The sequence below is a fragment of the Bos indicus genome, chromosome 24 (genome assembly GCF_029378745.1).
Source record: "Bos indicus isolate NIAB-ARS_2022 breed Sahiwal x Tharparkar chromosome 24, NIAB-ARS_B.indTharparkar_mat_pri_1.0, whole genome shotgun sequence".
Lineage (NCBI taxonomy): Eukaryota > Metazoa > Chordata > Mammalia > Artiodactyla > Bovidae > Bos > Bos indicus.
Window position 1 is genome coordinate 20,975,133 of NC_091783.1, and position 23,066 is coordinate 20,998,198.

General features: G+C 46.8%; 1 protein-coding gene across 12 annotated transcripts in view; it reads right to left on the reverse strand.

Moving 5' to 3' along the window:
* Nucleotides 1-23,066, reverse strand: part of FHOD3 (formin homology 2 domain containing 3) — a 522,587-nt gene that overhangs the window by 263,282 nt on the left and 236,239 nt on the right. For all 12 annotated transcript variants that reach the window (XM_019986698.2, XM_019986697.2, XM_070778524.1 and 9 more), the window contains exon 5: nucleotides 21,162-21,267. In XM_019986698.2, coding sequence (XP_019842257.2) covers nucleotides 21,162-21,267 — 106 coding nt within the window. The remainder of the gene's footprint in view (nucleotides 1-21,161; nucleotides 21,268-23,066) is intronic.

The following is a 23,066-nucleotide window of genomic DNA, read 5'->3' on the forward strand; positions in this document are numbered from 1 at the left end:
TAACACATAGGTGTGTGGGTTTATGTCTAGGCTCTCCATTCTGTTCCATTGAGCCATATATTGGCTTTTGAAGGCCCAATTCTTAAATATCAAAGAGGTTCCTTTTAAACCAAGGAGTTCATGTAACCGGAGGTGTCCTGGAGACACCCTGCCCCTCGCAATGACACAAGCGCTTTCCAGAGACCAGGAAGGAGCGGGGGCTAGCTGCTGAGAACACAGCAGGGGGGAAGGGTCCCCACAACCAGAGTGGCTGTGAGCGGGGGCTAGCTGCTGAGAACACAGCAGGGGGAAGGGTCCCCACAACCAGAGTGGCTGTGAGCCCTGAAACAAGAGTCCTGGCTGAAAGGAAAAGCAAAGGGACAGACTGTCACAGCAAGGTCACCAACGAGAAAAGCATCACCACGGGGCGGCTGTGTGCACCGGGCCACACGCTTATCGGAGGCCGGGGCACAGATGTGGAAGGTGCAAGGGAGGCACACAGAGGCTGTTTGTGCCCGTCCTCATCGGAGCTATCGTGAGCGTTTTGGAAAGCACCTCGGTCTGTATCACCTGCAGCTCCAAGTGTGAAGTGTGTGAAGTGTAAAAGTCACTCAGTTGTGTCCGACTCTTTGCGACCCCACGGACTACACAGTCCATTGGAATTCTCCAGGCTGGAATACTGGAGTGTGAAGCCTTTCCCTCCTCCAGGGGATCTTCCCAACCCAGGAATCGAACCCAGGTCTCCTGCATTGCAGGCGGATTCTTTACCAGCTGAGCCAGCAGAGAAGCCCAATAAAACTGGAGTGGATAGACTATCCCTTCTCCAGCAGATCTTCCTGACCAAGGAATTGAACCAGGGTCTCCTGCATTGCAGGTGGATTCTTTACCAGCTGAGCTACCAGGGAAGCAAGGCCATGGCCAAGTCACCTCTACCCTTCAGACCACATTTCCTCTATGGTGCGACGAGAAGGGCTGACCCAGCAGCTTCTAACACCCCTCGTCCAAGCAGACCGGCCCCTGGTTGGAACACTGAACCCGGCAGCATCGTGACAGGGGCAAGGCCCCAGGGGACAGGGGAAAGGAGCCAAGAAAAAGTCCCTCCCAGCCCCAAGACTCCAGAACCAGGCTCGGCAGCCACTGCAGCCACATGGTCTCTCCCCACTGGGGCCTCAGGGAGGACGAAACTCACGACAAACCCGAGCAGCAACAGCATGGATGTCAGATGCCTGGGTTCCTTCACAGCGGTTCACACAGCTGTATGAAAACACGTTGCACATTATAGATTAACGTGAACGCCCCCTCGGCCCAGCACTCCCACGCCTTCGTGTACACCCTGGAGGAACTCACACCTACACACAAGGAAACACTAGGAGAATGTGTGGGGTAGCACTGATTGTTGTTGTTCACTCGCTAAGTCGGGTCCGACTCTTTGCGACCCCATGGACTGCAGCACTCCGAGCTTCTCTCTCCTCACTATTTTGCAGAGTTTGTTCAGATCCTTGTCCATTGAGTCAGTGATGCCATCCAACCATCTCATCCTCTGTCGCCTCCTTTTCCTTTGGCCTTCAATCTCTCTCAGCATTGATTACAATTCCAGAAAATGGGGCACCGCCTAACTGTGGACCAACTGAGAAGCTGATATATAGTGGCCATATACTCCAACAACAGACCACGACCCAGCAGTGAAACAGACAGGAGAGGAGCAGGTTCACAGCTTGTTAAGAGTCTCACATCATGTGTTTACTCGTCTTTCAAGCACTCACAGCATGAGACTCTGTGCTGAAGCTGGTCTAGGCATGGGGGACACTTGATTGACCAAATGGATGAAGCCCCCGCTCTTGTGGAGGGGCGACAGAGAAAAGAAAGCTCCTCCCAGTAATACAGGCTGTAGGACAGACTGTGCGGTGCCCTGCAGAGAAGCATGAAGCAAGAAAGAGCAAGTTGGAGGTGGTGCTATTTTATGCAGTGGCCAGGAAAGGCTGCATCACAGACTGGTGACATTTCTTAAACTGAGTGATGGATGCACACAAGTTCATTTTTATTACCCCTTATGCCTTTATCTGCTTAATATATTTCAAAATAATCTTAATTATATTTAAGACTGATAAGAGAAGTAATTAATAGATGAGTGCATATTCTTTTATATTAAATATATTCCATCTTCCTGATCCCAAGCCATCTGTCCTCTCCCCCACTGGCCATACCCTCTCCCTTCCTGCCTTTGCTGGTTTTGTAAAAGTGCAGACACAGCAGGCCACTCAACACCATGGGACCAAACCTCCCACCCAGGGAAGCTGGTGTCCCTCAAGAAGCAGAGGTTCTTGAGGTCAAAGGCAATGCTCCCAGAATCCAGCCTAGACCTCATAGTGCCTGCTGCTACAGAGCCCTGCCAGGAATCTTTACAGATGCCTGACTTCCAATGCTGGACAATAGGCTTCCATTCCAAATTACATGGCTTTTCAGGCTTTAGACTGCCTCAGCCTTATTGCCTCTTTTATACATGTGACATGAACATATTTTCCAAAATCCTATATCTCTTTAGTTTCTTGTACTAAAAAGAAACAGATCAGAACTTAAGATGGATTGAAAGTATTTACTCAGTGAAGGCTCTCTCCCCCTGGAAATATAAAGCAGCTGAAGTAAACCACTCCCAAATCTTAGCCATGAAAATATTGGAAAAAGATATGGCCACTGCCTCACTGTATAATAGGAGCATCCAGCTAAACAGAAAAAGAACAGACAAAATTGCATGTCAAATTCTATCCGTCTGACAAGGAATTTGCATTTAAACCCCCCTGTCCTTGAATGCTGCCGCGTTTCCAGAACACACACAGGAACTTTCGAGCAACAAGATATTCAGAAGCAACAGCCAGAGTTGGCCTGAGTATTGCCCATGGCCACGTCTATTTACAAAACTGCAACTAAGAAATCTGTCTCCAGACACCCTCTTTAGAGCAAATGATGGTGATATTTGCTGAAGGTCAGATCCTCCCTGGAGGTTAAGAGGAGCTACCTGTGACGTGCAGAACCAACCCATGAGCATCGTCGTGAGGGTGCAAGAAGCAGGGTGAACATGATGCCGCACATGCACTGGCACAGAAACTGGGCTGGAAACAGGCGAGGTGATGTGCACAAGCTCAGGTTTCCAAAAGAGAAGAAGCTATGCAATGAAGTCAACTTGTTCAGCACCCAAAACCTTCCAGGCCGAGTGCAACAAATCAACCACGTTCTCTTTCAATACCCTGAGCTCTTTCAATACCCTGAGAAGTCCTGCTAAAAAAGAAAGCCAGCGGCCTTTGGCTGAGTTTTGCAGGCGCCCCAGGCTCCACGATGGAGGAGGAAATGGCAACCCACTCCAGTATTCTTGCCTGGAAAATCCCATGGACAGAGGGGGCCTGGCGGGCTACGGTCCATACGGTCAACCCAGAGTCTGACACGACTTGAGTGCGTGTGTAACACAGGCTCTACACGAACTGAGCCTGCACTGCTTTGCAACTGCCCTGTACTCCTCTCTGCTGTGCCCTCTGCACAGGGAAAAGAGGAGCACACAGTGGAAAGGCAGACTTCATTCTTGAGAAACACAGGGCTCTGATCAGAAACAGAGAACACTCCCTTCTCAGCAAAGCATTCCGGATGCCCGGGACAGGGCTCGTTCTCTCAGGTTCCCATCATCTAACATGGCAGCCTCCATGGGACAAGTCAAGAATGTCGAGGTTCCACCTAACTGCCCAGGTGTGCATGGACATAACTTTGGCTATAATCACATTCATGTCTTTTGATTCTTTCTGTTTTTCCAGCTTTTGATTCTAAGACTTCTCCGTCTTACCTTCATTGCACGGATTTGTTCTCCCCCTGAGACCCCCTGGACAGCAGTCACTGGTTGACTCCTTTATTGAAAAGCCTAGCAAGTACCTTCCCAGGTGGCTCACTGGTAAAGAACCCACCTGCAATGCAGGAGATGCAAGACATGTGGGTTCGATCCCTAGGTCGGGAAGATCCCCTGGAAGAGGAAATGGCAATCCATTCCAGTATTCTTGCCTGGGAAATCCCATGAACAGAGGAGCCTGCCAGGCTTCTCTGTCCATGGGGTCACAAAAAAGTTGGACATGACTGAGCACGCACACACAGACACCCACAAGCAAGTACCTTGCCCTTTTTGAGCTGCTTGCTCAGAGAGGGACACAGAGGGTGCAGACACACAGTCTTAGAAAATGATCTTATGTTTGCTGGAGGGGAAGGGGCAGTGAGGGAGTTTGGGAAGGCCATGTACACACTGCTATATTTAAAATGGATAACCAAGAAGGACTTATTGTATAGCACATGGAGCTCTGTTATGAGGCAGCATGGATAGGAGCAGGGTTTAAGGGAGAATGGATACATGTATATGTATGCCTGAGTCCCTTCACTGTTCACCTCAAACTATCACAACATTGTTAGTCCATTTACACCCCGATACAAAATAAAATGTTCAAAAAAAGAATGTCTGGTCCACAAGGAGGACTTCGCCTAGTCGGGGAGAAGGACAAGAGGATAAATGGCTATGAGTATTGTGTATGGTGGGAGAGCATCCTGAGGGGCTTTAGGGAGGACCCAAAGAAGGCATCACGGGAAAGGGAAAGGTGTCACAAAGAGGAAAGAGACACCCTGCTTAAGCTGAGGAGGAGAAGGAAGAGGTCAGGTACATGGCAGACTCAGACACTTGCACGCAGCTCAGCCTCAGGTACCTCCCCACAGAGAGCCAGAGTGGACGCCACATTAGCCCCCTGGCAATATAAATATCTACCTTTTCACTTTTGCAGCCATCAACCAAGCAAGGGAACGGGCCCTGTGGCTGGCCCACAGGCTCATAAGGGTGACTTTCAGGGACACCCTGAGATGACAGGAGACCTGGAGGCTGACGGAGACGGCAGGCGCAGGAAGCTCTTGTGTGCTCACCACGCTTGCTGTTGGCAGCATGGGGAGAAGCAGCCCCAAAGCATGACCTCCTGCAGTTGTCCTACGGCCATCAAGCCTCCAAAAACTATGGGCAAAGAAGCACCAGCTGTTGTTCAAGGCGTCCACCAAGTTACAAGACAGGCTGCACCCCGACCGTCTCTCAAGGTTTGGCAGATGAGAGGAATACTCACAGGGTACCTGCTACATCTTCTAGAGAAATCCCTTTTATGAGAAGTTATACTCGTCTCTCACTGCATGACTCATCAGAAAAGCTAATTGAGACCAGATGAGTCAAATGAAAATATGGTTCTGCCTCCTGGAGTAAAGAGTCCAACAGCAACCAGCTTGCTCAATTCTGACTGGGCACAGGTCCCTGGGGGAACAGTCAAGAAAGTCTCAGGTGGGATCCCGCTCCCAGGAGCCATCCACAGACACCAAGGAGCATCACCCATTGTTCCCACCCTCAGTGCCGAGGTGCCCGGATGCAGCTTCCATGAAGCATCTGCTTGTCCAGGCAGGCTGAGAACGAGCTGTGCTTCTTAGGAAATCTAGAAAGTCCCTGCTATCTCAACTGTAATTTACAAAAAGATCAGCCATGCTTGGTTCCAAGCACCATTCATATTAGGACTTCAACTGATATCAGAGGGATTTTGTAATCCAGATGGAATTTAGAAACAAAACCATAAAATTACATATTTCCTTTATTTCCAAGCCTGATAATGCCTAGAAACCTCTATGCTGTGTTTTGCCTACATGAGAATGAATAATTGATTCAAGAACCACATTTCATCTTTTATGAAATTCCCATGAAACATGATACATCAAGCTGATTCTTTTTTAAAAAAGAAAAGCTGAAATATAAAAAGCAAACATCTTGAACAACTGAGCAAAGAATAACTGAGAAACAGTTTCTTATATCTTTGAAATGGATGCTATAGGATTGAAGTACTTAAAATGCATCAACCACTTTTGGAAACATAATGTTGATACAAGCAAAATTGAGAGGAAAAAACAGGATTTCAGGATTCTCATCCAAAACCCAACTTAATACAGTGTTTTTGTGGATATCCATCCTCACTTGATGGTTCCTATCCTCAGGCCACTGCCAAATCCCTTGCGGTGTGGGATCTCGGCTGGAGCTCTCCCCCTCCCACTGCGGCTCCCTGCACAGGGCACGTGCCGGATGCATGAACATGTGAAGGAGTCAACAGGAGGAGGCAGAGGAAGACGAGCAAAAACCATCTCTGCAGACCTGCCCCAGAGTCCTTGTTCCCGGAGCCTTGCACCCATCTCAAGTTCATGGGCAAGAAGACCCATGGCACTGCTTATCAACTTCCCTTTTCTTCCTAAAAACTCAGCCCAGTCTTTTTCAGATCACCGCGTCCTCTTCTGACACCAGCATACTGGAAATACTGAACTTTCTTCTGGATCACTTTCTCCTTTATTTGCTCATTTGTGTGCAGCACAAAGCTGTCATTGCATGGGCTCCACTGACATCCGAGAGGTCCAGAGGAGCAACCGCCGCCTGGGTGAGGGGACCCAGGAGACGGCAAGAGAGGATGACGCCAGCAGCAGCAGGGACCCCCCAGGGAACTCGGCTGGAATGGGTGGCAGCCACATGGTTGACTGTAGGGCCCAAGGAGAAAAGACAAAGTCACTGTCTTCATGAAGCCCTCCACTGACCATCCCCCAAGATCTCTGCCTCCTGTGAGGTCACTCAGTATTTTATACCAATTTCAGCTCATCCAGATGGCTTTGTATGGAGACTGTTTATAGCTAATTGTATTCGCCTTCTATTGCTATATAACAAACTACCACAAACTTAGCCTAAAACAACACATATTTATTATCTCACCATTTCCACGGGGCAGGAGTCCAGGAGGAGCTTAATGGGGTCTTCTGCTCAGGGTGTCTCAAAGCTGCAATCAAGGTGACAGCTGGGGTTGTGGTCCCCTCTGAGGCTGGGGAGCCCCTGCCAAGCTTCTGTGGTTGTTGGCAGCACCAGCTTCATCGCGGCTAGAGAACTCAAGGCAACTCGCTTTCTCAAGGTCAGCAGAAGAGTGTGTCCCTCCCCTCCCTTTTAACCAATTTGAACTCAACTGATTTGGGACCACAATTGCATCTGTAAAACCCTTTCTCCTTTACCACATAATGCAACCTAATCGTGGTTCTGTGATACTTACACATTCATCATAATCGCAGATCTTGTCCACATTCAAGGAGAAAGGATGATACAGGATGTCAGCCAGGGGAATGGAATTGTTTGGGCCATATCAGATTCCTCCTTGACCACAGTATGTCTATTGCTTTCCCTACTAAAGTTAAGATTACTCTTCCTTCGCAGCTTATTCTTGAACTTAACCGCATAACTTAATACAGGACAAATTACAGTGCTTATTTGTATTGTTCTCTGTTTGTCCATATTCAGACCCCGAAGTGACTGGCTCAGGTAAGGCCGCCAGGCCACACTCACTGATGAATGAATGGACCAGCCCATCTTCACTTACTGAGGCCTGCAACCACAGACCAACTAGAGTCATAAACTGACAAAGAACAGTGAAATCTAGAATCGGGGGAGATCAGCCTTTTCGCAGCCCTCCAATTAAGACCTAGAGGAGGTGGGAAAGATAGGAAGAGGATCTGGAAAGAACGGTGTGAGGCAGCAAGGGGCAGAGAGGGAGAGAAACTATTTGGATCAGGGGAATGCTGGTGTGGAGAGACAGCAGGGAAGGCAAGAAGAAAGCCCAGAAAGCAGCCGTGTCTGTGGGCCTCTTTTCATAGCTCCCAACCCTCTTCTCCATCCTGCCTTGTTTGAGCAATGAGTCCAAACCCACAGTGTTGCTGTGAGCCCTCTGTGCCCCCAGTACTAAGGCTCTGGAGAAAGAACAAGCGCCCACTGGCCCCTGTGCTCCTGACCTCACCATGAACAGATGAACTGCATATAAACTCACTAATAACCCTTCAGACTCTTGCAGATCATTATGAACACTGACCCCAAAATGGCTAAGTGCAGTTTATCTTTTCCATGACTTGGCTGGACTCCATGCCATGTAACCAGATGGGCTTCTTTGAAACTTTCTGAAAAAGGACAATACAAGCTCAGTGGTAGCCTGGGAATCCTATGACGACTAATACAGAACACATAAAAGAGGCAGAATCAAATGGCTCTGCATTCATCCCTTCTGCTTTTTCTCTTTTACTTAGAATCACGGAACCTCAGAGCTGGGAGGAATCTACAAGGTCACCCAGTAGCACCCTAAGAATCACAGAACCTCAGAGCTGGGAGGAATTTACAAGGTCACCCAGTAGCACCTTACCCCAATCCTAGTGGCCCTAGTAGGTTCTCAACCCCAGGCTCTGTTGGAACATTCCCATGGCAAAGTAGTCTGTTCTGTGGTTGGAAGGCCAGTTGCCCCACACACCTGTCTGACATCAGCTCAGTAAACATTCTGAAAATGCCTACTATTTCCCCAGGAGAAGCAAATGACATGTTTGGTCCTCCGGCTCTCACTCCCACCGCTTGGGCTATTGACAGACATCACTAATCCATCATGGCTCGCTTTCCTGCTGATGCTGGATGTGGCTTCCGAATCCTCAACAGAATGCTCCAGAAAGTCACCAATGATCAGTTTATGTTGGCAAGAGAAACCAACTCACTTTCCAACTCTCTTTTAGGAGCTCGTCTTCAGTCAAAAGCCACTTTCCTGTAACTCCTACTCACTGCTCCTAATCTGCCTCTAAAAGCAACAAACAATTCTGTCCCTTTCTCCACAAGCAACCCCTTACTTATCAAACTATGTAAACTTATTCCGTCCTCAAACCCTTGCAGGCTCAAGCTCCATCAAGGACAGGGCTACCTGGCAGAGAAAGGAGTAAGGCTCTAATTCTGGGACAATCAGGTGCCCTTGTGGTGTTTCAGGGAACTCTGTAGCCGAGGAGGCATTGGGGGCAGAGACAAGTGTGTGAGGCGGGGGCCACAGAGCATTGCTCTGCCTATGGGCACTGACTCCAGAAATGAGTCAGACCAGCCTAGCACAGGAGTGGTTTTGGCGGAGCCCAGCTTCAAGGAGCTGGAGAAAGAAGATGCAGAGGAAAGGAAGCAAGGGATAATGCGGTTGATATGGCAAGGGTACCAGAAACCACCCAAATGAAAACCCTCCAGATCGCACTTCATCAGTTAGCATGTGACGGCTGTCCCCACATTTTACAGTCTTCTGATCATCCATGATCAGCCACAATCACTCAGAAAATACTGCATAAGACCAAGACAGAGCTCTGTGCCATGACTCTGGGGAATCCCCTTTCACTCATTCATTTATTCATTTTCTTTCCATCAAATATCTGTTGAAGATCTTCACGACACCAAAGAGCAGGCTGGAGCTGGGACCACAAAGTCGATGAGTTCCAGACACAAAGGAACTCGGAGCATATTTGTTTTGGTGGCAAGTAAATAACTCCCTGAGATCCAAAACCAGTTATAAAGCATACCATTTATCTGCAGAAATCATGACAAATTTAAAATCAAGATATACACTGAATCTGAAAAAGCACACACACACACACACACACACACACACACACACACACATATAACTGAATCACTTTGTTGTATGCCTGAAATCAACACATTGTAAATTAACTCTACTTCAATAAAGAAAGTAGTTTTAAAAAAAGAGTAAGACATACAATATATTGATGAACTGAACTAGTAAGCTTTTCAAAAAGAAAAAATCAATAATTAAGCTTTTTTCTAAGTACCCAAAACAATCACTGAGTGCTATAGTATTTCCAAACAAGAAGATATGGTGAGCTAAGGCTTCAGGTCAGCAAGTCCAGACTCTGCCAAGTTCTTAGTACAAACCAGCAGCTTCCTCAGGAGTCATGAGTTCTCTTCCCTGCAGATATTCTACCATCTGTCTTTCACTGAGCTCCTAAAATGAGCCTGGCATCAAGGATGGAAACTGACACAAAGGCAGCAAGTACGGTGCAGGGGATTAGCCCGGGGTCTCTGGCCCAGAGTCTATGCTCAACAAATATTTATTATCAGTGAGGTAAGTGTGAAGACCAGGGTAAGCAGAGAGCACTAACATATGAGAGAGGCAAGGGAAGGTCTCCCGCAGAAGAGAGCCTGTATCTGAGCCTCATCCTGAGAATGAGCAGGTAGCAAAGGATAAGATGTGAACCAGGTGAGGAGGGGTGATGCTAAAGCCAGGGAGAGGGCTGAACAGGGACACCAAGGCAGGCCCAAGGTGGGTGGTACCTACAGGGGAGGGCCAGGCCTTCATCTGAGGAGAACCAGGGAGACCAGCTGGGTACTGCAGAAGGTCAACCAGGCAACAGGGGGCAAAATGGACTATAGGAGACAGGGTTGAAAACAGAGAGGCTAGTTATGGGGTTGGGAGAGCAGATCCAGAAGGGAAAAATGATGGTCTGATCTCAGAAACTAATACCGGGAATGAAAAGAGATGCAAAGACTTGAAAGGGGGTGAAGATTGTGTGTTAAGTTGCTCAGTCATGTTCCGACTCTTTGTGACCCCATGGACTGTAGCCCGCCAGGCTCCCTTGTCCATGAGATTCTCCAGGCAAGAACACTGGAGTGGGTTGCCTTTTCTTTCATCAAGGAATCTTCCTGACTCAGGGATCGAACCCGAGTCTCCTGCATTGCAGGCAGATTCTTTACCATTTAAGCCACCAGGGAAGCCCAAATTTGGTCGTTAATGATGACAGAAAGGGGTTGAGAGTGAGGGGTCTGGGAGGCCCCCAGGTAGTGCCAGAATATGATGGGTAACTGTGCTCTTCATCCATACTCTGAACAGAGCCATGGGAGTGCTGGCCTGGGGGGTGAAGCTGTTGGGCTGGGGTTTGGACGTGGCACGTGTGGGACACCCAGGGCACTGCTGGCTTAGCAGGTCTGAGGCTCTGCAGAGGGACCAGGCTGGGGACCTTGGGAATCTGAATGGCAAGGGAAGTCAGTGCAAGGACAGAGTGATGTCCTGTAGGGTACTGGCTCAATCTACCAAGAGCCCTCAAAACTCTAAAAGGCAAGAATCTATGAACACAGAAACTGATATTTCCCCAGTAAATCCAGCCAGGAAAATAACTTTAATCCATGTTTGAGGCTAGGTTTAAAATTTGCTTAAGACATTCTGTTTTATCATAAGCCTGGATTTGTAAGTAGAAGCCCTATAAGGACTATGTAAAAGATAAGGTTATAGCCAAGGAAATAACAATTGTGATTCAAAGTACATTCTGTCAGCAGTTCCTCTGGAAAACTCCACTGAAAGGAGAGAAGGACGGAGCGAGGAGACACATCTTTGGTGTAAATAAAGTGGAAAAATTCCTGATGAACACAGAGCAACGAGATTTAGTTGCGGAAAATTCCACACATAGGAAAGGCCAAATAACTCTGTTTTACTTTCTTCCTTCTCATCTCAGATAAAAGAAGAAGATGGGGGCTGCTAATGGAGATGGAAATTCTGGAGAAATCTCTTTGGCTGAGACTGTGAGGGGTTGAAGTACTCTGAGGCATGACTGCACAAAATAGCAAGAGTTTCTTTTTTAGGGGGAGAATGGTTTTTCTTTCTTTCTTTCTTTCTTTTTGGTCTATAAACTGGCCTGAATTTCCAGAGGGCTTGTATTCTATATAAAATGCAAAATGAGTGAAGTCTCTCAGTCATGTCGTATCCGACTCTTTGCAACCCCATGGACTGTAGCCCACCAGGCTCCTCTGTCCATGGGATTCTCCAAGCAAGAATGCTGGAGTGAGTTGCCATTTCCTTCTCCAGGGGATCTTCCCAACTCAGGGATTGAACCTGGGTCTCCTGCATTGCAGGCATACTCTTTACTGTCTGAGCCACCAGGTAAGCCCAGGTAATCCACCAGGTAAGCCAAGGTGAATTGTAAATAACATCTTATCAGTCTAGGAATGAATTATGATAATATTACGTTAAACCAATCAGCTATGCCATGTCTCTGGTAAAAATGGTCACAGATCAGCAGTTTCACATGATTTGACCTAACAATGCTCCAGGTTTGGGATAATGTTGGCCAGGTAGACCTAGTCGTGCATTACTTTATAAAGACTATCTTATGGAGTGTTTCTATTACTACTTAATTCTTGCTACATTCAACAGAATTAATCACTGGTTTTTACTTCAGAAAAACTAAAACTTGAAAGAAAAGCTTTATCCATTCTAAGGTAAAGTTAACCAAGAGACAAGCACTGTCTAACTATAAGGAAAAAAATACCTTGTAAGAGGGTGAAGGGGAAAACCAAGATGGTGTTTAAAGTTAGAAGTGCCCACTTAGAACTGGATATTGAAGGTAAACATCCTGCTTGCTGCCCAAGGTGGTGAAGGGCTCAGGTCATGCGAGTTGCCTGTCTTACCTGCGATCCACCCCAGGACCTGCCTCTCTCACCTGAGAACCCAGAGGAAAAACACAGGGCACTGTGTCCCATCAAAGGTCAGGACCTGGCTCTGGCCTTCCCTCGCTCCCTCACCCACTCGACCCACCATGTTCCTGCATGCAGCACTGCAGACTAAGGGTCTGGCCGGACACAGAGCACAAGCGATGATGATTCTGATGAGTTCACACTTCCAGGAAAAGGGCAGCACAATGAGAAGCCTCCAAGCACCCTTCCTTTCAATCGACCCAAATAACCAATGAGAAACCCAAGTAGAGAAGAGGTTCCATGAGCCCCGAGACTCGGGGTAGCGCACCACACACTACAGCCCCTGAGAACTCCATCTAAATACACCAGAGACTGCGGCAGGCCTGTGGGGAGTGGCGATTCCAGCAACCAGCTCCTTCTCCTAGGAGAAAGTCATGGAGAAAAGCTGTACACGTCCACAATATTGCATGATCACATGGGCCACGGGAATGACCCAAAGGGCCTCAGCATGAATCCACTTTTGGCCCCTGTGCCTGGACAGGCTAGAAGAGGAAAGACATAAGTGCAGCTCTTGATATTCTCTGACCCAGTTTTTTTTTTTTAAGAGGGATGAGAAGGCCTGATGCAGGGTGGGGATGGAAGGGGTGGCAAGAGACGCCACAGAAGGGACACTCAGAGCGCGCAAGGGCAACCCTTCTGTCACCACAAACCAATAGCAGCAGCAAGAGCGACTCAGCCTCCCTCCCCCAAGGAGGGCAGGCCATGGCTTTCCTGGCCTGACCAAAGCCCAGGGCAGGTCTGTGACTGGTTCAACCCGGAGGCCATGTTCCCAACAGCATGCCAAGCATGTGAACAGAAATGTCAGGCCAAGGTGAGATACACCAGGGCACCAAGACACCAAAAGCAGAGGTTTCAAAAACTACAGCAGGAAAGCAAATGAGAATAAACAAACAAAATGTGGAGGCCACATCCTGCAGGTATGAGTGGCCCGGCTTCTCCAGCCATGCCCAGCCCACATATCACAGCTGTGAGCACCCAGAACTGACAGACCAAGTCTCCAGCCAGCATGATGCTCATCTAAGTCCTCAAAGGGAGAGTTTCCAACGTGCAAAGACGCAAGAAGAGGAAGCTAACACTCCCTCGGGAAGAGGTACCTCATTCATGAGCCAGTCTTAGCCAAGCAGTTGCCACAACTGAGGAATCCAGGCCCCAAGACACAGTGTTCCCCAACTGAAGCAAAACACCTCCAAGGAGGGCAAGACAGATCTTTCTTAGATGACACTCCCAAGCCAAGTTTACAAAATAAACAGGAAAAAGACCCAAGAGAATCCTCTCGTCCTTTCATGTGGTCAATACCAGACCCAATTCAAAAATGAATAAACAAGAAAAAACAAATACAAAAACACCTGGGGAGATATGCAGAAAGCTCGGTAACAAATGAGAAGGAAACGGACATGGCACACAAGAGTTAGACGGAGAAAATATTCTTGCAAAGGATTTGTCCCGGGCCATGAAAGAGCATCTAGGCAATAGTTCTGAATTTTTAAATAAGGATATCAATTCTTCCTAAATTTATGGACAAATTTCACACAATGACAACCAAAAACTACAAACTACTTTATTAAAATGACTATAAAATTGGTCCATAGTAGTAAGGGCGCCCCAATCATCAGGAATGACACTTCCACACAATGACAGGCTTCCCAGGTGGCGCTAGTGGTAAAGAACCCACCTGCCAACACAAGAGACGCAGTTTTGATCCCAGGGTTGGGAAGATTCCCCTAGAGGAGGGCATGGTAACCCGCTCCAATATTCTTCCCTAAAGAATCCCATGGACAGAGGAGCCTGGTAGGCTACAGTTCATAGGGTCGCAAAGAGTTGGACACGACTGAAGGGACTTAGTGTGCACGCACGCAATCACCAGGAATGACAAAGACTACAAAGAATGCTCACTCCCAGCCTGGGGTAAACGAGAAGAAGTGGAGACCACGGATGGAAGCGTAAATTCACACATCCACTTCGGAGGCAATTATTCAACCAAAAACAAGATGGAAATGTACATCCTCTGAACCCAACAACTCTATCCCCAGGACTTTCACCCTAGGTACTACCCAGTAACTCCCAGAGTCTCTTTTGCAAAGACAGTGTATCAGTCACTTGAGCTGCTGTGACAAATACCACAGGCTCTGGGCTTTGAGCAACAGATATTTACTTCTCACTGTTTGGAGATGAGCATCCAAGCTCAGAATGTCTGCAGAGTTGGTTTCTCTTGAGGTCTCTCTCCTTGACTCTCTTCTCCCTCTGTCTTCACATCATTTCCCCTCAACAGGTCTGTGATTAATCTCTTTTTCTTCTAAGGATAGCAGTCATATTGGATCAGGGCCCAGTTAAATGATCTCATTTTAACTTAACCACCTGTCTTCACATACAGTCACATTCTGAGGTATTGAGGGGTATGACTTCAACATGAATTTGAGAGGTACATAATTCAGCCCATAACAGATGACTACTGCATTAACAACATTACTACTGATAATAACTGTCATACCTAGAATTCACGCCTTTATTTAGATCTTTCTTTGAGCTCTTTAGGATTCCCTGGTGGCTCAGTGGTAAAGAATCCACCTGCCAGTACAGGAGACATGAGTTCAATCCCTGGGTAGGGAACACCCCTTGGAGTAAGAAATGGTGACTCACTACAGCATTCTTGCCTGGGAAATCCTATGGACAGAGGAGCCTGGCAGACTACAGTCCATGGGGATGCAAGAGTCAAATACAACTTCACGACTAAACAACAACATTGAGCTCTTTAAGCTTCACACCATTCCTGTAAAGAAGGTATTATCTCTTTAGGTGAGGGAGAAGCAGTTTAAAGAAGTTAAAGAATAGTGCCAAGGACTAGGAGATGTCTGGAGTAGGAAATGGCAACCCACTCCAGTATTCTTGCCTGGAGAATTCCACAGACAGAGGAGCCTGGTGGGCTACAGTCCATGGGGTCGCAGAGACACGACTGAGTGACTGAGCACACTAGGAGATGTCACAAAGCCAGCCACCAAGGTCCACTGTTCCCTTCCTAGGGTCGTGGCTGACAACATCTGGACAGGACACTTTGTTTTCGTAAAAGGCAAGTACAAGACAAGCATGTACACGGGTGCGTAGAAAACGGTCTTCGTTTTACGGGATGATGGGTGATTTTTTACATTTTTCCTTTTTATGCTGTTTGCTTTTCAGACAATTGTGTCTTCACAAACTACATGATAAAAAAAAATTAAAAACTCTATTTCCGTTTTTTTTTAAAAATCTACATATCAGTGTTTACCAGGTTTTCTTGTCAGCTGTGCCATCTCAGGCCACCTTTATTCCACTGACCTTGATGCTCTGACACTCTCATCTCTGCAGGGTCAATTTGGCCCCTTGGGCTGCTAATTTGTGATGGCCAGCATGACTTCCTACTGGAAACAGCCCCCATCACACTGACTGAATAAGAGGAGAAACATCAAATGAAGGAGGATTCTGTCTGTGACCCTGGTTTCAACTCCCCTCTCTGCAGGGGCTGTGACAAACACCACAACGACACGTGCTATTGGGTCATCCACACAACTAGCCACGGGGCTGCCATGATTAATCCCTGACGTCCTGACTCAGCAAGAGGTAAGAAAGAGGACGTTTCCTCCCGGACAGTTGGGTGCACCTCAGGACTAGGGTAGGGGGCGGAGGAGCATCCTCTGGTGGAGGACAGAAAACACGGCAGCCAAGGAATGGACTTTGGCTCAGGAAGTAAGCAGCTCCCGCCTTCCGTTCTCATCTCTCCCCCTGGTGCCAGTTTGGGCCCCTCGCTTCCCTCCCTCATCTAGTTTGAACCCAACCTCCACTCTCCTCCTTGGCTTTGAAATGTCACAAGATAAACGTTTAAGTTTTCCTGGGATGGAGAATGTTGGTTTCATCATTTGGTTACCATTTGGTCCTTTTGTACTCCTGCCTGGTTCCTGGTGATATAGATCCTGACCAGAGCTATCTGACCACAAGTCCTGATCCTCATTAAGAGACCCCCTAATACACAAGGCATTTCTCCACTTTAGTTAAGTGATATCTGGCAAGGCACTGAAATTCTCTGGTTCAGTTTCTCCAAAGATAACAGAAATCTGGATTTTTTTTTTTAATGTCAAATCTCTCAATTTTTAAATGTCAACAACCATTAAAACATTTAAACAAATGTAGCTGATTCACTGTGTTGTACAGCAGAAACTAACACAATATTGTAAAGCAATTATACTTTAATTTCTTTTTTTTTTAATTTAGGAGCAAACACAGTCTATCTGCAGTTTCCTCCTAAAATGCAAAGCCTGAGCTAAAAGAGTTCTAAGATCTTAACCAGCTCTGATAAAGACTAGGTATTTTAGTCATTAGAATTTAGAACTAGAATATTTTAGAATTAATGGGTATTTTGCTTTAGGCAAAATGATCAAATTTCTCCACTTAAAACTAGCCTGTAAGAGGCAGCTTCTTTTGAGGGACAGCCAGAAAAGGCAGCTGGTCTTACTGATCCTACATATCTCTTTCTCTTTCCTCACCAAAGCAGATCACCTCTATGCAATTTCTAGATGTGTAAGACTGCTGCTGCTGCTGCTGCTGCTGCTTGCAATATAACCTGTAAAGCGGGTCACAGGCAGCACCTCCAAGGAGCTTCTCCAGGACCTGGCTTGGTTTTATCAGTACATCCCAGGGCCTGACATGGCCTATTGTGAATGCTCAGCATGTGCATAGAAAGTTTAAGTTCCCAGGAATGTAGCTCTCAAGGTCTTACTTCAATAAGAATAATTGTGAGATTAAAAATTCTTTAGTAGATATATATTAAATACGGGCAATCTCTCTCTCTCTTTCTCACACACACATACACACACACACCCTGTAGATCACTAGGTATAACCATTCAAGAATAGTAAGTCAGATAAATATTATTTCTGCATGTTGTGCCTTTAAGACCTCTTCCCAGCAGCTGGCTCACATTTATGGAGAGTACAAGGCTACACCGTAACTTAAAACCTGTCTTTACCTCTTAGCAGATACACCCTTAACACAGGGCAACAGATACTTGGGCCTTAAAAAAAAAAAAAAGCTGACAGAGGATTGAGTGCAAAAATAAAGATGAATTAAAAGAGTCCTAAAAGCAGGTGTGAAAAGGACTGGGTTCTCCAAACACTCCTGTTTCCTTTGGATCTGGGGGCCTTATACACAGTCACACAGACCAGGGCTCCTGAGGAAATTTTGTGAAGGGCACGTTCCCCCACAGCACCGGGACAACTGGTCTACCTTATGGCTTGTGAGCGTTTCCAAATGACGTCTGGGCTCGGTTTGGAGGCTCTGGTTAGAGGTCAGTCAGTCCCCTTCTCCAGCAGTTCAAGTCCACACCCACAACCGCCTGCCACTGACACTCCACGCCCTGACACTTCTGTCCTCATGGCCCCTGAACCCCAGGGCCCACCGACACAATGCAAGCCCTAATCCTGCTCACCCCGCCTTCTGTGGACACCACAGTAGAGGTGCCGGCCCTCGCCCTCTGCCATGCTTCTCCCGAGGGGCCCAGGGCAGCATTTGTTCTCCCCAGGGGACAGTGAATGACCAAACTGGAAACCTCTTCCCAGTTTCTCTCTCTTGATGTGCATCTGGCTTCATCATCCTTCACCCAAGGTAATTTGGCTAAAATGAGGTTGGACAAAGAGGCAATTCAAAGGCTGTCCTTGATTGCAAATGTCTGGTGGCTGCTGGCAGTCGATCACAACCTAGAAAAGCCCACATCTTCAAGGTCAGGAAGGGGTGACTCAACACGTGGGCTGGGGAAAATGATAGCTTCCTTGTATCAAAGCACAAAAGTCACAGCCTAAGAAATCTGTCCTTTACATTCCTCAGAAGCACATTTTCTTGGCACGGGCTTCAGTCAGATACGTCCAGACATGCTAACATGTGCACCCAGCGCCCTGCTTACCCCAAGTTCTCTGAGACTCAGTGGAAGTGGGGCAGGTGTGCAAAGGCCCCTCGGCTGCATGGAAAGCAGGACATCTTGTAGTAACCTGAATGGGAGGGGGCACTCCCTCGTTTCCCAGGTAACAGATGGTGGCTGTCTGGCCTCCAATAAACAGACACTGCTGGAAAATCAAAATCAGAAGGCAAGACCTCGGTGGTGGCAATGGAGACATGGGGTCTTCTCACAGATTAGGCAGTGCTGTTATGTGAGGGTCCTACCTCAGTGGCATTTCCTGCAGGGACAGAGAAGTAGCAGGCAGTTGGCAGGGCTCTCCCCTGGCTGTGCCTGGGAGTTCTGATTCTCAAGCATTGGATGATGGCTTTTGGTGTCTTTCTAGTGCAGATGAGGATACTATAGATTAACAAGCCACCAGAAGCTTAATGATAAGTGTACACTGGGTGGAGAGCCCAGCTGAAGTATTCCAGGTCAACACCATCTTTGATTACCTGCAAGAACCATGGACACAATTCATCATTCGGGACCTTGTGCAGTCACTGAGCTTACACTGCCCCTATATCATGATGCCCTCATTGACAGACAGATGCCTCTCTATCTCCAACCAGGCCACCATTGGACTGCTTATCAGAAGGCTTTCTCAGCTGGGCTGAGTTTTTCCTTCCTCACTCCCTCTATGTGGCAGACACGAGCAACCTGCAGACACAAAGCCAATCCCTTCTCTCTTGCTGCCTGACTCCCCTTAGAGTCCAGGAAGCCAAGCACCCGCTGTGCCAGCCTCTCTTGCAGCTATAGGTGGTCATGCAACCCAGTTCTAATCCATGGGAGGTCTGTGGAGGAGCTCCTGACAAGAATTTTACCTTCTTGATAAGAGGGGGCTGATGACAGCAGGCAGCGCCACCGCACTCCCTCCAGCCTTGGAGGCAGGTGAACAAAGATGCTTATCCTGATGATGGCTCTATAAAAATGCATATATACACTCCTAGTTAAGGGTCAGAAGCATAGACATGTAGATGGTTATTAGTTCTATAGAGGTATGTGGAGGTCTGTGTATTCATGCCATCATCCTCTGGGGAAGACTTTCTTTTTAAGTGAAAATGATGTATACTTTAAACATAACAACAACAACAAAAACACTGTCAATTTGGACCCAGTATTCAGAATTAGGCAATTTTAGGTATACTTCTTTCCATGTGGTTCAACTTATGAGCATCCACGGTATAAGTAACCTGGAAAATAACCCAGAGGAAATGCTCCTTATTTCTGTGCCATGCCCTCTTCCAGGTGCTGGGCCAGTGGAGATGGAAATATGAGGATGAGCATCAAGGCCTTTACACGTCTTTTCAGACACAGAAGGACTGCTGCATTTGCAGGACAAAGTCTATGGTTAATTTGTCTACACATACCATAAAAGCTTCCATATAAATGATTTAATGACATTGAGACCAGAAATCATAAAATTCATCCATAAAGCATTTGTACCAACAGCTTGTAGTGAGACTCTTCCACACATCCAGGAAAAGATAGAAGGTGGACAGAAGGAGGTGCCTCGCCAGCCTGACAAACACATGAAGCAGAGAATCCGAGGCTGAGGAAGCCTCTCTCGCACACACACCTGGCACTTACCAAAATGAACAGAAATGATTAACACTGACATGACAATACATCCTTAAAAATTTTTTATGACAATACATTGTTAAAAATTTTTTTTAATGAGTGCTCAGTTTTCCCTTTTGCTTCTGCCCTGGTTGCAGTGGCTCTCCAGAAACAGAGGAAATGGGAAAGGATCCAGAGAGTTCCAGGTGCTGGGTCACAAGTCAGCACATAAGAAACCTTCTCGGGGTTAAAACACACAGGAAACTGCAGGAGACTGCTTCCCTGTGCGCATTTCATTCAACTCTAACCAAGGACATTTGCTATTAAGCCACATTTTGTGCATTTTGCCTTCATCCAGGGAAAAGAAAAGAAGGTCTTTTTCTTGCTTATATGAGCACAGAGTTGTGGAGTTACAGGCATAGGTACAGAAGGGGGAACAGGACCCCAATCAGCCATGATGCACCCCAGTGCCTGGATATGGCCCGTGGTCAACTTCACACTAGAAGAAGTGAATTTTTTAGGCAAGTGCTCAAACTCTTTGAGTTAGCTTTTTCAATTGCAAAATGGAGACAATACTGAACTACATTAAGTTTTTTCTCTACTAAGTTAATACTGTTGATAATAGTTATGTCACATGATCCAACCTAATAATGCCCACCCTGCCTATTCACAGACTTTATGGAAGCAAAGAAAATTATTTACATGAAGGTACACAAAGATACTTTAACTCTGAAAAGAGCATTTACTTTATGAACTGGAAGAGTAATCAGTGCTTCAAACACCACACATGCACCACTTTGTAAAAAAACAAGATTACAGAGGTAGTTTTCAGCATCCTTCTTTAAAATGCAGATTCTGGGCCCACCTCAGACCTGATGAGGAATGCATGCTTCTTACAGGTACTCCCGGGCATAACCCAAGTTGTAGACAGTATTTTTCCCAGGTAATAATTGGCCTTGTTGGTTTTAGGGGGCTTTGTGCTGCAAAGCAGGCCTTTTTCAAGACACATGGTATGTCCCTTTCCTCACTAAGTAAAAGAGAATATAAAGAACCTAGTGTGCAGAATGCTCTCTTTTCTCAATGACTAGGAAGAGACTTCACGTAAAGTCAGTAAAATGAACTCGGTCTCTAAGTTACGAGAACTGATAAAACCTGATGAAGGAGTCATCTTCTGCTACAGGATGTCTTCATCACCTTACCTGGTAATCCAAGTCTTTTTAAAAAGCTCTCAGTATTGAAGTTCCTGGAGGGGCTGGGTGCCACCTACCCAGCGTAACTTACCCCTCAGAATGTAGTTCTGATAGTTCTGATCTGCCTCAGCTCCCACCTTGATCAAACACGTCAGACCTTCAGCCACTACAAATTCATGCACCAAATCCTTGTCATCCTGGCAGGAAACAGGGAAAGAAAAAAGAGAAAGAGAGAGAGAAACTTCAAATACTGTCCCGGTCCATCGTCCATCCCGGCTGTACAGTGAAAACTACGTACAAGCCTCTGACTCCAGACTGACCTCTGAAGATTGTTCGGCTCTATTCAAATGAAGCATCTTAACTGTTGCCAGAGGAATTTTACAACCAGTCTTCACATCGTTGTTTGCCAAAGACCAATTATTGCCTTCTGGGCAATCTAATAAAGATAAAGCAAATGAATCCCCTGACTGTCAGGAATATTTATAGTGATCTGGTTTTCATTCTTCAGAAATCACCAGGCTCCAGGCCCCCACAGGTCCCCAGGGACCGGCCACATGAAGCCTGCTGGGTTTCAACACAGGAAACACTGGCCTGCAGTACAGACCATCGTGTGAAGGATTCAAAGCCACTCGTGTGTTTCAAAGGACAGTCCCTGAGGAAGGGTACAAGGGTCTTGCAAACAGCATCTGAGAAAGTAAAGGAGCAGTTTCTCCACCTCCCAAGTTGCGCTGCTCACACGACAAGCAAGGAGGCAGAATACAGAATCCGCCGTGTGTCTGGAGCAGCCACACTGTCCCTCAAAAGAGCCACTGCAGTCAGCCTGCAGTCTAATCCCAGAAGGCAGGACCTGGAAGGAATCACTGGAGTCACCTAATAGGGTGGTTCTCAAAGACAGATCTCCGGAGCCACAGGTACCTGAGCGTCAGCTGGAAACTGGTTAGAAATGCAAAGTACCCAGCTCCACTCTGACTTACTGAACAGGAAGCTCCACTGTGGGGCCCAGCAACCGGTGCTTAATAAGCTCTACAGGGGTTACAGAGGCGCTCAGGGTCTTCTTCTCACCCCTGACTCCCTCACATTAGGATCATCGATGGAGCTTTTAAAAAGGAACAGGAAACAGCCCCCTCCCAGATGGGTTTAACCAGAATTTCTGGGGTGGGGTCCAGGTTCTGACATTAAATTCCCAAGGAAATCCATCGTAAAGGGCAACAGTTCAAGAATCACTCATCTAATCCTGCCTTCCCTTCACAGATGAAGACTCAGGAATGGCAAAACTTTGGCCAAGATGACTTAACTATGGTCAGCCAGCCCCTTGCCTGGAGTACCAAGTTCGATAGAGCCCTGTGAGACAAACTTTTCCACTACTGTTTTGGGAGATTTCCTTGATTGGACCCTGCCTTGTCTCAAATGCAGCTAGGATACATTCATCTTCAATTATAACAACAGAACAAAAATGAAAAACCTCAGTGATGTAAGTAGTAGAAAGTTTAATAGAATAATGAAAGGTTATTATTATAGAAACGGTCAGCAACCACGGTCTATCTCCAGAAAAGAAAAGAGTAATTTAGACACACTGGCATAATTCTCCTGTCTCCATGTTGAAAGCAGCCTCTCATTTTGATTTTATGGCATTTTCCAATTATATGGATGGAGGACTTGAGCAAAGGGGTGTGGGGGTGGGGGAGGAGGTGGTAGGCCAGGCAGATACTCCCTTTGAACCAAAAACACACTCTTAACATTCAGAGGGCACTGGAGGGAGGGGTGAACACTGCCGTGCCTCGACGGTAATGAAAGACAGCTGTGTTAACTCAGACTTGAAGATAATCATGGCTTTGGAAGCAAGAGAAAATGGGACAGTATCATGATTTTTGGAAAATCACTTTACACTCGTATGTATGAAGGAAATAAAAATAATTCTCCCTCCATCCATATTCTTTTCCATCAGCATATGTGAAAAGCGAACATTTAGATGAGCTCATGTCTAGTCAGAAAGTTT